The sequence below is a fragment of the Oreochromis niloticus genome, linkage group LG19 (genome assembly GCF_001858045.2).
Source record: "Oreochromis niloticus isolate F11D_XX linkage group LG19, O_niloticus_UMD_NMBU, whole genome shotgun sequence".
Classification (NCBI taxonomy): domain Eukaryota; kingdom Metazoa; phylum Chordata; class Actinopteri; order Cichliformes; family Cichlidae; genus Oreochromis; species Oreochromis niloticus.
In genome coordinates, this window is record NC_031983.2 from 29016599 (window position 1) to 29032912 (window position 16314).

The 16314-nt window shown below is 43.7% G+C and overlaps 1 protein-coding gene across 2 annotated transcripts; it reads left to right on the forward strand.

The window, feature by feature from the left end:
* Positions 1-40: 40 nt before the first annotated feature.
* rtn4ip1 (reticulon 4 interacting protein 1) lies at positions 41-16215 on the forward strand. 2 transcript variants are annotated; one of them, XR_003215219.1, is made up of 10 exons: positions 41-350; positions 1452-1603; positions 3292-3360; positions 6070-6194; positions 7415-7463; positions 7910-8046; positions 8113-8296; positions 10431-10545; positions 13481-13573; positions 15669-15688. XR_003215219.1 is itself a non-coding variant. In XM_003459954.5 (9 exons), the coding sequence occupies exons 1-9, from the start codon at positions 77-79 to the stop codon at positions 15792-15794; spliced, it is 1209 nt and encodes a 402-aa protein (XP_003460002.1). In that variant the 5' UTR covers positions 41-76; the 3' UTR covers positions 15795-16215. The 2 variants fall into 2 exon arrangements, 1 of the variants encoding a protein (XP_003460002.1); XM_003459954.5 differs by lacking the exon at positions 10431-10545 and having other exon boundaries at positions 15669-16215.
* Positions 16216-16314: the final 99 nt, after the last annotated feature.

A 16314-nucleotide genomic window follows, 5' to 3' on the forward strand; every position in this document is an offset into this window, starting at 1 on the left:
TAATCTGCACACGTTGAATGCGCCTGCGCGCCCAGTTCATTTCTATTCACACAGTTGTATTTGTGTGGCGCTAAAGATGACTTCTCTGAGACGTTTGGTGCACAGCAGGGTGCTGCTCCACCTGAGCGAGTCTCCGGGTGTGCACAGCTCCCTGCCCAGGTGCGGCAGGCTGCTCAGTACCTCCAGCAGGTGCAGGACTGTCATGCCCGCCTGGGTCATTGATAAATACGGAAGTAATGAGGTTTTACGGTTCACCAAGAACGCCAGCTTTCCCATCATCAACTATCCCAATGAGGTGATTGTCAAGGTGTTTGCAGCAGGACTCAACCCCATCGACGTCGCCATGAGAGGTGAGCGCGATCCAAGGCTGGCAAATGAGAACAGCAGCCGTACAGCGGTTGTTTTCTGCTCTGTGGTCGAAATGAGTCAGACTGAGATGGCCCCTCCTCCACAAACCGCAGCATATCACTGCGGGGTCGGTTATTGTGGGGTGCACATAAAGTGGAAAGTCTGTTTCACAGTTTTAATTTTTGCACGCAGCTGCAAGAAAACACACTGTGATAAATCCGTAGTTCTTATCAGGGTGAGCCAGAGGCCCGGGGCCAGCTCCAGGGGCCCCCAGGGCAGCTCTTATAGGCACTGTTAAGATCACATAAGATATCATTTACTTATCTGAAAATCACTGCAGCCAAAACAATAAACACAGCCTATAACAGCTGAAAAAAAGAAGCAAAAGCTCGGTAAGATGAAAAGATAAAACGGCTCAATAAAGCGAAAGTGCACAAAAGAAAGAAGAAGAATGGATAAATTAAAACTTTTAAGAGTGGAATATTTTAAAAAAGGAATAAAATGTGCATGAACTCATTTTGATGATATAAAAACTGTGATTATCACAGAGCTGTTAGTTTAGATCATTTCAGCTGAAAGTCTTTCTGAAACATGTCACTGGGACGTGTGTGGTGCACCTCAACCGCCTGTTTTTGCACAGCATGATTCTTTTAACCTACTCTGAGCACCAGCATTATTAGAGCTATATTATCAGCCGCATGACTGCACGGATAAAATATACAAACAACAGTGGATTAAAACATCTGATTCTGAGGGGGTTGATGGGAAATTGTTCACTTGGTTGTTTTAACGTGTAATGACCCATTTAGTGACTAATTTTAACCGTAGTAATGAATAGAAAGTAGTAATAATTATAGGAAGTTTGAAGAGGACGTTTAGGATTCATGCTCCTTTTAATTATGTTGCTAAGTTACTTTAAGACACACTTTAGGACTGAGGGATAAAAGATTATTTTGAACTGTGAATCAAACAAAGGTAAAAGTCCAAGAATGAAAATGTGGAGCTGAAAATTACAGCTGGTGAATTAGTTTGATGTCCCAGTACAAACATCCATAAACAGCATTAAATCTTTATGTAATAATCATAAACTCTTTCCCTGTCAGGTGGCTACGGCGCAGCTACGTTGTCCATGAAGAGAGACCCTCTGAACATCAAGCAGTCGGGCAGTGAGTTTCCTCTCGTTCTGGGCCGGGACGTGTCCGGGGTCATCATGGAGTGCGGCCTGGACGTGAAGTACTTCAGAGAGAGGGACGAGGTAAAGACGAGAGCTGTACGCACAGAGAGCAGTATCGAATTAACTGTGATTCTTTATGGCTGCCATAAACAAAACTCCTTTAAGAGAGAAAGTTCAGAAGGCCTCAGGTTTTCCTCTACGCAGTGCTGCTGCTCTCAGAAAGAGCAACAACCTTCCTACAACTTGGCAACATTGCTGACCCGGAAACCTGATCAGCTGAAGTCTGTGTTTTTGTTTCTGTGTTAATTTAATCTGACAGTGTTGCACTCGCTAATGATGCTAACAATCTCAGTGCATGTGGCAGGGCCCGTGTGATTGGCTGAAAGCTGAGAGGGACATCCACAAATGCAATTCAAAATTTTCTAGTTTGGAAAGAAACAACAACTAATTATTAATTTTAGTCAACATCTGGCTGGCATCCGCCCTCACGAGCCTCCTGGCGTGTGAAATAAGCTTTACTTTTATCTTCACTCTGCGCTGCCCAAAAATATCACAAAGGAAATGAGAGGAAACGTCACGCCTCCACAGCTTTGTGAGGGTAGATTGTTATGCAGTCGTAACATCTGACTTGTTCTCCATTTCAGCAATAATACCTCAAAACGTCAAAAATACTCTTTAAATGCTGCATTTTTATAAAAATGTGCTTTTTTTCCTTCTGGGACTCTCGCCTTCAGTCCACAGCTCCATTTCTATGTTGATCACCACCAGTGTTGGTCAAGTTACTTGAAAGAGTAATTAGTTACTGATTACTTCTCTTACTTATTTTCAAAAGTAATTATTTACTTTAATACTTAGTTACATATGTCTGTGAAGGTTCTCAGTCATCCAGTTACATAATAAAGCAAAAGACCTTTCAGCCCAATTCTATTTTTTCTGTGTCTGTGTGTGTGTGTGTCTGTGTGTGTGTGTGTGTGTGCGTGTCTGTGTCTGTGTGTGTCTGTGTGTCTGTGTGTGTGTGTGTGTGTGTGTCTGTGTCTGTGTGTGTGTGTGTGTGCGTGTCTGTGTCTGTGTGTGTCTGTGTGTGTGTGTCTGTGTGTGTGTGTGTGTGTGTCTGTGCGTGTGCGTGTCTGTGTGTGTGTGTCTGTGTGTGTGTGTGTGTGTGTGTGTGTGTGTCTGTGTCTGTGTGTGTCTGTGTGTCTGTGTGTCTGTGTGTGTGTGTCTGTGTGTGTGTGTGTGTGTGTGTGTGTGTCTGTGCGTGTGCGTGTCTGTGTGTGTGTGTCTGTGTGTGTGTGTCTGTGCATGTGTGTGTCTGTGCGTGTCTGTGTGTCTGTGTGTGTGTGTGTCTGTGTGTGTGTGTGTGTGTCTGTGTGTGTGTGTGTGTGTGTGTCTGTGCATGTGTGTGTCTGTGCATGTGTGTGTCTGTGCGTGTCTGTGTGTGTGTGTGTCTGTGTGTGTGTGTGTGTGTGTCTGTGTGTGTGTGTGTGTGTGTGTGTCTGTGCGTGTGCGTGTCTGTGTGTGCGTGTCTGTGCGTGTGCGTGTCTGTGTGTGTGTGTGTGTGTGTGTGTGCGTGCGTGTGTGTGTGTGTGTGTGTGTGTGTGCGCGCACTGTGGCTTTAAATGTACTTATTTTTTAACACCCATGAAGTCATTCTGCTTCTTTTGTTTTTTACCACATTCGTGTAAACTTTTCCCAGAGGAGCACATGTGTGAAGTTTCTCTGAACTAGCTGCACAGAAATGCAGATGTGAGCTGTTTGTGTGTCGTCCTCAGGTTTGGGCGGCGATCCCGCCGTGGAAGCAGGGCAGCCTGGCGGAGTTTGTGGTGCTGAGCGCCAATGAGGTAACGCTCGGCGTTATGTATTTAAAATAGCTAAATGTCTAATTTCTCCTGTTTGTGAAGTGGAAACTTTCATCAGTGTCAGTTCTGCGGAGACGGTTTCCTTATTTATTATTTTGTTTGTTCACTGTTTGTTACAAAATTTTAGTTTCAACATCAGAGTGAAAAAAACAAACTAAACTAAACTGACGGACTGTGACGGTCAGTGAAAGTTAAACTGAAGGTTTTTAGATAAACTTTTAGGTTTTTCATTTTAAATCTTCTTTTCTTGTTTGTTGTTGTTGTTGTTGTTGTTCTTGTACATGGTGTTAAATATTTTTTCCCTTTTGCAGTTTTTTTTTTAAATATAATCATTAAAGGTCATAAATTATTAATATCCTTTAATCTTGAATTTTTTTTTCAATCTTCTACTTTTCCATCCATCCATCTTCTTCCACTTATCCGGGGCACCACCAAGCAGAACACCAAGGCATTCCCAGGCCAGCTCAGCTGGGCATGTCCCTCCTCCCAGTGGGACATGCTCGGAACACCTCACCCAGGAGGCGCCCAGGAGGCATCCTTGTCAGATGCCCGAACCACCTCAACTGGCTCCTTTCGATGTGGAGCAGCAGCAGCTCTATTCTGAGTCCCTCCTGGATGGCCGAACTTCTCACTGTATTTCTAAGGGAGAGGCCAGCCACCCTTTGGAGGAAGCCCATTTCCGCTGCTTGTATCCGCGATCTCATTCTTTCGGTCACTACTCACAGCTTGTGACCATAGGTGAGGGTAGGGACGTAGATCGACTGGTAAACTGAGAGCTTCGTTTTTACGCTCAGCTCCCTCTTCACCACAACAGACCGGTACAGCGTCCGCAGCACCAATCCCTCTGTTGATCTCCCACTACCTTCTCCTGTTACTTATGAACAAGACACCGAGATACTTGAACTCCTCCACTTGGGGCAAGAACTTGTCCCTGACCCAGAGTGGGCACTCCACCCTTTTCCGGCTGAGGACCATGGCCTCAGATTTGGAGGTGCTGATTCTCATTCCCACTGTTTCACACTCTGCTGCGAAGCTGATCCAGTGTTCCACAGCCAGGACGAAAACCACATTGTTCCTCCTGTATCTGAGGTTCGACTAACGGACTGACTCTCCTCTCCAGCACCCTGGCATAGACCTTCCCAGGGAGGCTGGGGAGTGTGATTCCTATGTAGTTGGAACACACCCTCCGGTCCCCTTTATTAAAGATGGGAACCACCACCCCAGTCTGCCAATCCAGGGGTAATGCCCCTGATCTCCACGCAACAAAACCCAGAGCCTTCAGGAACTCGGGGCGGACCTCATCCACCCCAGGGGCTCTGCCACCAAGGAGTTCCTTGCCCCCAGAGATTGGCGGGTCATCCCCTTCGTCCCCAGACTCTGCTTCAACTACGGAAGACATGCCAGTGGGATTAAGTTACTTGAAGTATTTCTTCCACTGCCCGACAATTTTCTCAGTCCAACTCAGCAGTGCCCCACCTGCACTATACACAGTGTAGGTAGCACACCGCTTTCCCCTGCTGAGTCGCCTGATGGTTTGCCAGAATCTCTTCAAGGCAGTCCGAAAGTCTTTTTCCGTGGCCTCTCCGAACTCCTCCCACACCCGAGTTGTCGCTACCTATCAGCTGCCTCCGAAGTCCCACAGGCTAACCAAGCCCGAGCTTGTTGACTCCCCTCACCTCTGGTGCCCACCACGACAGGCACCAACCACCTTGCGGCCACCTAATCCAACTCACCACCAGGTGGTGATCAGTTGACAGCTCAGCCCCTCTCTTTACCCGAGTGTCCAAAACATATGGCCTCAGGTCTGGTGATACATTTACAAAATCGATCATCGACTTGCGTCCTAGAGCGTCCTAGTGCGTCCTAGTGCTACGTGCACTTATGGACACTCTTATGTTTGAACATGGTGTTCGTTATGGCCAAACTGTGTTTTGCACAGAAGTCCAGCAACAAAGCCCCGCTCGGGTTCAGCTGTAAACCTGGGGCCCCGGTAACCCTATCCCAGGCAGGGTGAAACTGTTCCCTCTATGGTCTTGTCATAGGAGTCTTCTGCATCGCTCTTTGTGTGGTCCCTCACCCAGGACCAATTTGCCATGGGAGACCCTACCAGGGAGCAAAAGCCCCCAGACAACATAGCCCCTGGCATCCCTGGGACACACAAACCCCTCCACCACGATAAGGTAGCGATTCGTGGAGGGGCTTTTGTTTTTTTTAAAGTATGATTTAATTAGTAAATTAAACTTCTACTTTTTTTACTCTGAGTGTATTTTCTTGTAAATGTTCTGGGTTTTTAGCTCATACAGGTGACGGTTTACTGAGCCTCTGTCTGTTTGTCCTGTCACAGTTCACAAGAACTATTACTCAATCAGATTTTACATAATGATCTCTGATTGGTCTTAATCTGAATCCTATTCAAGTTCAAGGTCACATTTGTCACTGTATTGACGATAAGCTGTGAACTGTGATGGTTTCTTATCAAATTTCCTTTTTTTTCGCTGTAATATATTTTAATACTCTCATCCTGATTTTTGTACCCCAGTCACCCCCACCTTAATTATTTTGAATGACACTAATACTCCTGTTTACTGCTTCATTTCCTCTAAAATGTGGAGATGAGCTGGTTCGTGATGACTCTACAGGAAGCTGCTGCTCTTATTAACTGCTGCTATTATTACTGTTTGTCCTGTTTAGGTGTCCCACAAACCAAAGTGTCTGAGCCACATCGAGGCTGCTGCCATTCCCTACGTGGCAACCACCGCCTGGTCAGCGCTGGTTAATACTGGCGGTCTGAGAAAGGACAACTGTGCCAACAAGAGGTGAGGACACGGAAAGTTTAATCCATCCCAGTGAAGCTCGCCAACTTTGGTCTAGTCAGTTATTCCGCCCGCTGTTCTTCCTGAGCCCCTTTTAGCTCGCTTATTAAGGCGGGATTTAAAAGGAGCATTGTTAACCCTAGATGCGAATAATATGATAAGTGAAATGATGAAAAACCTCATCTTAGAACCTGATAAGGATAAAGATATTTTTTTATTAAGTGGGACCGGGTAATGAGCTGTGTCCAATGTGTTTCCAATTTGCACCAATTTACCAGGAGCCTGCAAGACAAAACGGAGGGAAAAATGTCCTAACCCCACATCAGTACATAGCTACCAGCTATGTAACTAACCTGACGTGTCTCCAAACACTCAAAGGGGCCTTTGTTGGGGGTGAGGGGAGGAAGACGGGATAAAAAACACACAAGCAAGCAGGCACTACTCACATTTGCCACTAATAATGATCCAGACAAACTGAGGTTAGTAACCAGTGTGGTTTCCCACGGTGACCATTGTACCCAGGCCTGGTAACTGCTGAGAGGAGAAAAGTCAATGATTTGTGGACAGTGCAGATTGAGCTATAATAAGCAGCTGTATCAGTGCCTGCACTGCTTCATATACCAAATGGCAACAGTGTAACACAGGTGACCGAGTGATGGCCACACCTGCTGACACTTACCTGAAACCCTCATGTGACATTCACGAGGACAAAAACTCCCAACTTAGAAATACAAGTTAGCGTTTGTCTGCACACGAGCAGCAGGATTGAACCTCGGATCTCGTGTTAAACAACTTTGGGAGCAGGGAGAGTATTTTTTAACTTCAGGTAAATAAAGTCCTGTTTTAATACATGATGCAGATACATGCAGTAATTTAGAATTATTGTCTTATACTCATCGCAGCCATGTTTCTATTTAACCAGATAAAGCTTTTTTCTGCTTAATGTTAGCTTACCTGTTAACATGAACACACCTATATAAAAGTCATCTCCAACCAACACAACCAGCTGCTTTTTAATGTTTGCCTTTATTAATTGGTTTAATAAAATCGATTTTGCCCTTATTTTGAAAGTACCTGCAAGCTGGAAGGAGAAAAAAGACGTTTTTTTTTCCTGGTAGTTTTTTTTTTTCCATTTTTTGGGGGAAAAGTCGCCGGGTTTCCATTTAGTTGACCAGGTCATTGCTTCGGTTGTCTCCTTCATTGTTTTGGCTTTTCTGTTGCAGGATTTTGATCCTTGGAGGATCCGGAGGAGTCGGAACGTTTGCTGTACAGGTATGCATGAAAAGCTGGACAATGATGACCACTTGTGGTCACCTAAACATTTGACACAATCAAGTAACGTTTGATCTGAAAAACGCTAAAGCTTGCAGGTTAGACGCTCACCTGGTCTCTGGGAAACATTTAATATTTGATTTAAGCACAGTTAACCCTCTGACCGACGTCTGATCGCAGACGTAAACTGTTAAAAAACAGCCGGAGTTTATGAGATTTTCCACAATGTAAAAACACATTAAAGCTAAACATGTAAAATATTCTTAAAATTAGCTTAAACACCATCTTTCTTTAAATAGTAGAGAAAAAGAAACGACTTGCAGTAACGAGAACCTGAAAAGAACAAATTCTTGAATTTTTTCTTCATCGTGGTTAAAATGAAAAACAAAACATTTGATTCAACCAAAGTGAAACTTGTATAAAAGTCTGGTGTTGTTCCTGCTCAGATGGTGAAGGCGTGGGGCGCCCATGTGACCGTTACCTGCTCCCAGAACGCCGAGCGGTTCTTAAGGGGGCTCGGGGCGGACCACGTGGTGGACTACACTGCTGGGCCCGTCGAGGAGCCGCTCAGCGCTCTGGAGAAGTAAGCAGACCTCGCTCCGACTGAATCTCTGTTTGTCATTTTGGTCTGATTTACTTTATCTTTAAGGTTCGACCTGATCCTGGATAATGTCGGGGGTGACACGGAGCGTTGGGCGCTGAAGCTGCTGAAGCCATGGAGCGGCTCCAAGTTCGTCACCCTGGTGACGCCGTTCATGCAGAACACCGACAGGCTGGGTGTAGCTGACGGCATGATGCAGACCGCCGCTACAGTGGCCAGCAAGGCCTTAAAAGTAAGCTTGGATGGAGTTGTTTAGTTTTTTAACTTTAATAAAAATAGGAGGTTTTTTACACTTTGTTTTTTCTTGGAATGATCCAAGTGCAGCAGGTTGTAGGGTCGGAATATTAAACCAGTGACAAACGCATTCAGTGGTATTTGCTTCTCAATTTTAACATCTGGCTTTGGGTACAGCTATAGTGGAAGGTTGGCTGGTATTGCTGGCCTTGTTCCTGGCGGGTGTTGTACTCCAGCAGGCCTGCTCTTGGAGTTCTGTTCATAATGTTCATGAGCAAAGGTTGTAGGTGCAGCCAAGCTTCTGATGGCGTCTGATTCAGTGGTCTCAGGATCTGGTGTCTCGGCAGTTTGCGGGGATGAAAAGTTGCACCTTGAAATTTAAGGTCATGATTCTCCACCAGAAAAAGGGTGGAGTGCTCACTCTGGGTTGGGGAGGAATTGCTACCCTGAGTGGAGGAGTCTACGTTTCATGAGTGCGAGGTTCAGTGTCAGTGAGCTCTACCTGCACGCTGTGATGACCCTGAAGGTGCAACCTGTGGTAGAGCGAAGGAAGACGATCGAGGTCCTCTGAGAGCTGACGGTGAAGAGCCGAGGTGGTTCTGGCCTCTGATCGAGATGCCAGGCTGGGAGGAGCTTCTGGGCCGGACACGTGACTAACGTTTGGCTCCTAATGAACAAATCCACACAATAATTCATACATGTTCAACTTTGTCCTTTAGGTTCCATTTTTGTTTGCCGAGTTGTTCTTACAAAATTTTTTTTTCTCTCCCAGTTAAACCATTAATAAAATAAGCACCAAATATCCAAAAGGAAGAATAAATATGGATTCCCTCCACGAGTTTTCAGAGCAGCAGTCTGTGTTAAACTGTTCACAGTACAGGAAAGTATGGAAGCTAAGCTAGAATCAGAACAGATTTATTCCAGCAGCTCCGACTTGTGTCATAATATGTGCAGTTGTGGATTTTCTGCAGATTAATTTAGGTTTGGGTTCCTTTTATACTCTGCACATTTCTTCCAGGTCCCTAAAAATCAGACATGGTACCTGAAGAAACGGCTGGAAAAATGTGAAAATGCAGCAGGTTACTTTCTGGTGTCTGAGGCCCCGCCCCCTGCTGCAAGGCAGATAAAGAAAACTGTCCTGAACTCCTAAACTCTCTGTCAGAGCAGATGACATCGTCCACCTATACACAGACGCACACACATCCTCTGTGGGTGTTGTAGTAACAGTCTGCAGTTTGCATGCAGCGCACTCGCCCGACCACAGAATCCACAGCTGTAGTCGTCGGCTCTGCACAGCAAAGGAAGCAGAAACGAGATGCAAGGAGATAACCTGGTGTTTGAGAACAATAAGTTGCATCCTTCAGTCTTTGTGGAAATATGAGCGGTTACACATTAAGCCACATCTTTTAATTTTTACAATTCAGTAATAAACATGTGATTGAAATGGAGACTTTAATTCAAGCATGACCTGTTCAGGAATTACAGCCTGATTTCTACACACAGTCAGGGGGTCTGACACAAACTAACAGAGGTTTAATGTAATACTGTTTTTAATACTTGGATGGAAATCCTTTGCTGTCAGTGAAGTGTAGGAGTCATGGGCACCGGCTGATTCTGTTTCCGCTTTATAATGCTCTGCAGACCTGCTGCCTGCCTGTGGGTCCCTCTGCCTTCAGTTTGGTATTCAGTGACTGATGAGCTGCTCTGTTGGGCTGCTTGCTCGTTGTAGAATCTCTCATTTCTTGGGTTGTTTTTGCAGCATCATGTCCACCTGCTGTGGAGCTGTGTCTGAATCTGAGCAGAGAGTATAGCCTTGAACACATCACACTCATCCTGCTTCTGTTATTCTGGTCTAACTTCATCTGGGTTTCATCTTTGCCAACTGGTTTCCTGAACCCTGCATATAAATGTATTTGAAGCATAATGTGGCTTTCCTGCTCTTTAGTGTAACTGGTGGCTGTGCGCCGTGTTCTAAACTCCATATTTCCATTTATGGAGGCGTCTCTTGATTGTTGACATGAAAAAATAACACCTACGTCATTCAGTGCGTCCTCGACCTGATTAGATGTGGTGATGTTGTTTGTGTAAAACATGGAAATGATTCTGTCATCATGCACTTTATTTGTCTTCAGGCTGTTTGGTGTTATCAGCTGGTCAGTACAGTTATTTCAAGCATGTCCCAGAATGTTGATTTGACCAGTGACCTCTTTGGATCTTCGCTTCAGTCTCAGTGAACACTTAGCAAATGTAAGTTCAACACTTTGAGTCAACTTCAAATATAGTTTGCTTTAATTTTCATTAAATAACGAAGGTTTAGGCCTCACCTGGTCCTGAAACTGCTCGTCCATTGTTGTCCATTTACTTTTGAGCATCTCAAAATGGGGAGCTGTTTATAAAAGTAGCTGCAGTTCTGTTAAACTGTTTGACTCCAAATTCTCTGTAATGCTATAATTTGGAAATTACAGGAAAACGAATAATTGTCCAGAAACCTGTGGCCCTCCGTGTAGGTGGGGAGGGAAAACTAAACAACGGTACCATGTGCTGCATGTGTAAAGAGGATTCGTGTCACAGTTTTTCAAATTAAAAAGGAAAGTATTTGTAACTGAGACATCGTCTGAGGTCAGGCAAGTGTGGGTAACTTCAGAAGAAGCTCAGAGTTTCAGGTTGGTCTCATTTTCCACGGCGGCACAAATCACTGTAACTGAAATTCCCCAATACAGTGACTGTAGTTTGTAGTAGCAGCCAAACTTTGCATGTAGTTACACACACGGGTAACCGTGCATAAAATGACTTTTGCAATAACAAATTCACATCAAATGCTAATTCGTAGTACGCTTAGTGTTTAAGGATGTTTTTAGCACATCTGTGACCTGCAGATCTGATCCTCATTTATGAAAAGCTCTTAGATTTAAACTGACAGCACCGCTTTGAAGCAGGGAGGAGAGTTTAATCAGGAAGGAGTCATGGACTGAAAGACAAAAGAGAAAGAGGCTGAAATGAAACCAAAACTGAGCGAAAACAAGATGCTGGCATTCAGGACAGAAGAGGTTCATGTTCAGCTCGTTCGAAAGTTCATTGGTGGCTTTTTCAAACAAATGAATCTTTTTTTTTACAGGTTTATAAATTTAATGTTCAAGGCTGAAATATTGTCTGTTAGCTCTGTTTTGTTCCCGATCATAATTGTTTAAGAATTAAAAAAGAAAGAAAAAAGAAAAAGAAGAAGCTGCAGTTCCTCTGAGATCCACTAGAGGCTCCAGCAGAGAGTCTCGGCCTGTTTACGGCCTGATACAGAAAGTTTATCTTCACATCATCTGTACAGCGGGAGGATGTTTTTGTTACTCACCTGTTTAAAACTTTATGAAGACTTAAAGTTTGCAGTATTTGGGGGGTGTGGTCTCTTTGACTGACAGGTAGATGCTATACATGCTAGCTGTCTGCTCGGCTTCACCTCAGCTATTGCAGTCGCTGATCTGCACCTGTGGACTGTGTTTGTGCTGTTTGCATGGTTTTTTATGCAGTTGTGTGACTAATAATGTGGCAGCTGTGAGGTTATCGTGCTAACAGACCATCCAAGAGGCTGGTAACTCAGGACTGGCTCCCGTTATGGTAGCCTGACTGAAATGTTAGGGTTTCAAAAGGAACAGCTATTGGGTCACAGTGGCTGTATCCATCTTTTGCATACAGTTGTTGTTGTTTATAAGACTCGAGTTAAATTCAAATTTAATTTGAGGGAAAAACCCACAAATTTATTGTTATTTTTAAAAATTTTCTAGCAGTTTTGTGTTTGTTCTAGTTTCTTATTTTAAAGTAAATTTAATCTTCGCATCAGGAAGGAGGCGGAAGATGAGCGTGGATGGCGGTAACAGGGCGGGACTGCCCCACAAACCTTTCGTTGTTTTTCTTTTTAAATGTAAAGTTACTGAGTTGGTGTCAGACTGTGGGGGTTACAGGCTGGCACAGATTCTACTCACGCTAACTTTCTCCAGAATAAAATCCGTTTTGAACATTTGAAGGTGAAGCAGGTTGGAGGTCTACCTGGAGCCAATCTACAGGAAACAAATGAAACTGTGTGTTTGTGCACTTTGTGTTTTTTTTCACTTCCTTTAACACAGAGACCAAGTTTCCAATCCCCCCTGCCCACACACACACACACGCACACAGACACACACACACACACACGCGCACACACACAGACACACACACACACACACACACACACAGCCTTCTTTACCACGTTCAGCTCCTGCATATAACCACACAGTCACTGTTTCCATTTCCACAGAAGTGTAAGGGTTGTAATGGGGTCATCTGCTGTCTCACGCTGCGTTTGTTTAATATCAGACGATTTGATTCACAGCATTGTCTTAATATTTCGCGCCTACAGAATCGGTGTAATCTGAACTCAGATCTGTGACGGTGCAGCTTTTCCAGCAGCTGATTCATAGTTTGGGTGTTTGGTAACTTAAGTTTTGTGTCAGAGGCGGCGGGTTGTTATCAACTCACAGAAATATTTAAGCAACACGCGCTTTAAAAACAAACAAACCCAAACTGGTGTGAATCTGTCCTTTGCCACGTTTTTATTCACATTTTGGTCCCATATGGAAAAGAAATAGAAAAAACTTATAAAAGACTTTCACAAGATGTGGCCTAATTCATATAGTGAATCATATAAGACTTATATGATTTACTCATGAAAGTGGCCACTTTCTCATTACTTTCATATATTGTTTTAGGAAGTATCCAAAACATTTATTTCATTTATATAATTTTTCAAGGGATCTTATATCTGTTTTCACTCTTGTATGCTTTTCATACAAGTTTCACACAAGACAGATACAAACTTTATAAGATTTTTATATATCTTTTCCATATGGGTTACATCAACTATATTTGTCCTTTCTGTGTTTGATGAGAGTAAAACTGCCAAAATAACAATAAATACATGTGAGTCGGTACAAATATTAAAAATGTGTCCACAGGAACAAAATTTAAAAGAAAGTTTCTTAAAGGCAACAACAATAATATCAAAATAAGTCATTATGTTTCTGTTTTGTTAAATATATCTTTACATTAGGTTTTTCTTTTAGAATTCAAATGTATTAAAGTATTTCAGTGTTCTGTGTTTGTGCTGACGGCTGTAATGTTTGCACTAATTCATTTTTTCTGCTGTGTTTTTGTGCAGCACCTGATGAAAGGAGTTCATTACCGCTGGGGGTTCTTTGCACCCAGCGGCTCTGCCTTGGACGAAATCAGGGACATGGTGGATGCAAAACAGGTACGACGCAGTATTTATCCTGTGAGCTGAACAGGGACTCTGTGGTTTAACACTGTTTGCACATTAAATACCACAGACTGTATATAAAAGATGAACATAGTTACCTGAATCTGCCTTGTTTTCCTAATAGCCCCTCTGGTTGGATGTTTCTGGTGACTTTATGGCCTCATTTGCTAGTTTTATTTTCTATTTTGTTTAAGTTGGAAATTTTGTTTCTCGTTTAGAGTTAAACATGAACTATAATGAAGGCGATGGTGTCAAAACAGGTGTTACTGTTGTCTCAGTAAGGGAGTAGTAAACAGTTAGTTGACAGTGGCTACAGTATGTGTCCTGGCGACGCCTGAAACAGAATTGTATGGGATCATATTATAGGCTGTGACACAACTCAAGGGAAAGAACTCACAAAATATATCCAGCCTGCTCTCCTGTCTGTGACAAATCTATGATACAGTGTAGAAATCTGTTACTTAGTTTTGCACTTTGTCCAAGGCTTCAGGGTTTCTGGTGTGACATCTTTACTTATTGGTCTGATATTCTAAAAATCAAGATAGAACCAAATCCAACAGTAGTTATCTTTGGGATCTCTAAAAAACCACAACGCCAACAAGGTGCTCAAAAATGTTTTTTGTCGTACGCACTGATCACTGCAAAGAAATTGATCCTGCAGCTTTGTGACGGGCAAGCGAGGTTCCTGTGGTTATAGATGTGTGCTCGCAGACACTGTTCACCTAGAAAAAACAAGATATACCATGCGTGGTGGCAAACGTGACATGATTGGCCTTGTAAACTCGTATATCTCTGGAAAATGTAACTCTCTGTGCACGGGGTGGGGGAGCGGGGGTTTACGTGGTGGTCTTGCGGGTTGTGTAGTCCGTTTCCTTTTTGGCGCCAGCTTGCTCTCTTAGTATGTTTGAGCGATAAGCGGGGTGGTGAGGCGAAGCACAAACAACAAGAACAAAAATTAAAAAGTAGAGGAGGAAGAAGAACGAGATAAACAACATAATACCAACTATCAAGAAACAAAGAGGAGGAGAAAAACGAAAGATAGAGCTTCCTGAAGCTGCATTTGTTTTCCTAATAGCCCCGGCTGCTTCTAGCGTGGCTTTCATGGCCTCTGGCTAGTTTTATTTTCTTAAACATAAACGTTTATACCACGACTAAAACAAACTATCATCAATAGCCGCAACTCTCTTCCACAGAGCTACAATTTATCGTAACTTAAGGTTCTTCAGAAGAAGAACAACGAGCTCCGCTGCACGTTCCTGGTGCTTCAACCTTCTTGTTTGCTTGCTCTGCTCGATCTTGATTTAACCATGTACTCACTGTACAACAGTCTCAGTAGGGTATCATCCACATGTGCTACATTCACATCATATTGTCATGGTAACCGGCTCTGGAGATCTGAAGCTTCTCACACTTAAAGGTTCTTCTTCTGCTGCTGCTCTTGGTATCCAATCTCGGGTGGGGGTGATGATATTTCCCCCCTCCCTGGCGTCCTGGCTCCCCCTTGCCGTAGCACATGTGTTGTACCTCTAGCTGTGACTGTTGGAACACTGAGCTGATAGTTTGCTGAATACAGACGCCCCAGGTCGGAATCGAACTTCTGACTCCTGCTCCAAAGGTGTGTAGGCTTACCACTACGCTACCCAGCTGCTAGCTCCATATCTACAGTCCCCCACTTGGTTTCTGTCTGAAACATGCCTTTGAGCGAGCTTTCTTCTGATTGGCTATTTCTATCAACGGCGCTCGTTAGCGCCGCCTCCTTCTCTTTCACTTGGAAGTCCGTCATAGCTGCCTCTTTTTATGAAAGAGTCCCATGTGGAGAAATCCAAACCTTTTATTTAAACGAAAATGGTATTTGCATGGGTGGGTGTGGCTTCTTTGCCTCTATGACATCATAGAGTTCTAAGAGTTGAAAAAACTGTGATAAACTGTGTGATCAGAGCAGCCTGTGCTTTTGGCTCACAGGGATCACTTGTCGTATACTGACTTGGCCACGTTTAATGTGAACGTCGTCACTGGAACAGGAGCTTTGACTATAAGGAGAAGCACACTTTAGGAGAACTTGCTCACTGATTTGTCTCCTCCCTCTCAGATCCGGCCCGTGGTGGAGGAGACCTTCAGTTTTTCGCAAGTTCCTCAGGCCTTCGAGAAGGTGGAGAAGGGTCACGCCCGAGGAAAGACTGTAGTCCAGATCAGCAAAGGGGGTGACGACGTATAGCTCTGCGCATCGTGAAACAGACTGAATCTAAAGGCTTTTCTTATGGAGTGCTGTCATGACTTTTATAGACTCCGCCCACAAAAAACAAAGACACATTGCACTTTGTTTTCTATCCAAAGTATATTGTTTGGCTTTTCGACTTTTCAATGTTTGCTGAGGATTTGGACACAAAACTGCTGTCGCCTTAAAAAAGCTTTTTTTATTTTTCAGACTCAAAGGAAACTCTTCACTGTCAGTGTTTCAAGGCATGTCAAGGCATCAAATAAAAACAGAAAAACATCACATTATTATTTTAATGTGTAACAATATTCTCACATTTACAACCAGCAGAGGGCAGCAGAGTTAAACTCAAAGTCTTTACACTCAGTGGTTCTGTACAAACGATGCTGTGGAGAGTGTGTGTGTGTGTGTGTGTGTGTGTGTGTGTGTGTGTGTGTGTACAAAAAACTAAAAAGACATAAAAACTTTCAAACGGATCATTTTGATCTACAAACAGCTTCTGGAGTGTAAGCATGTCACA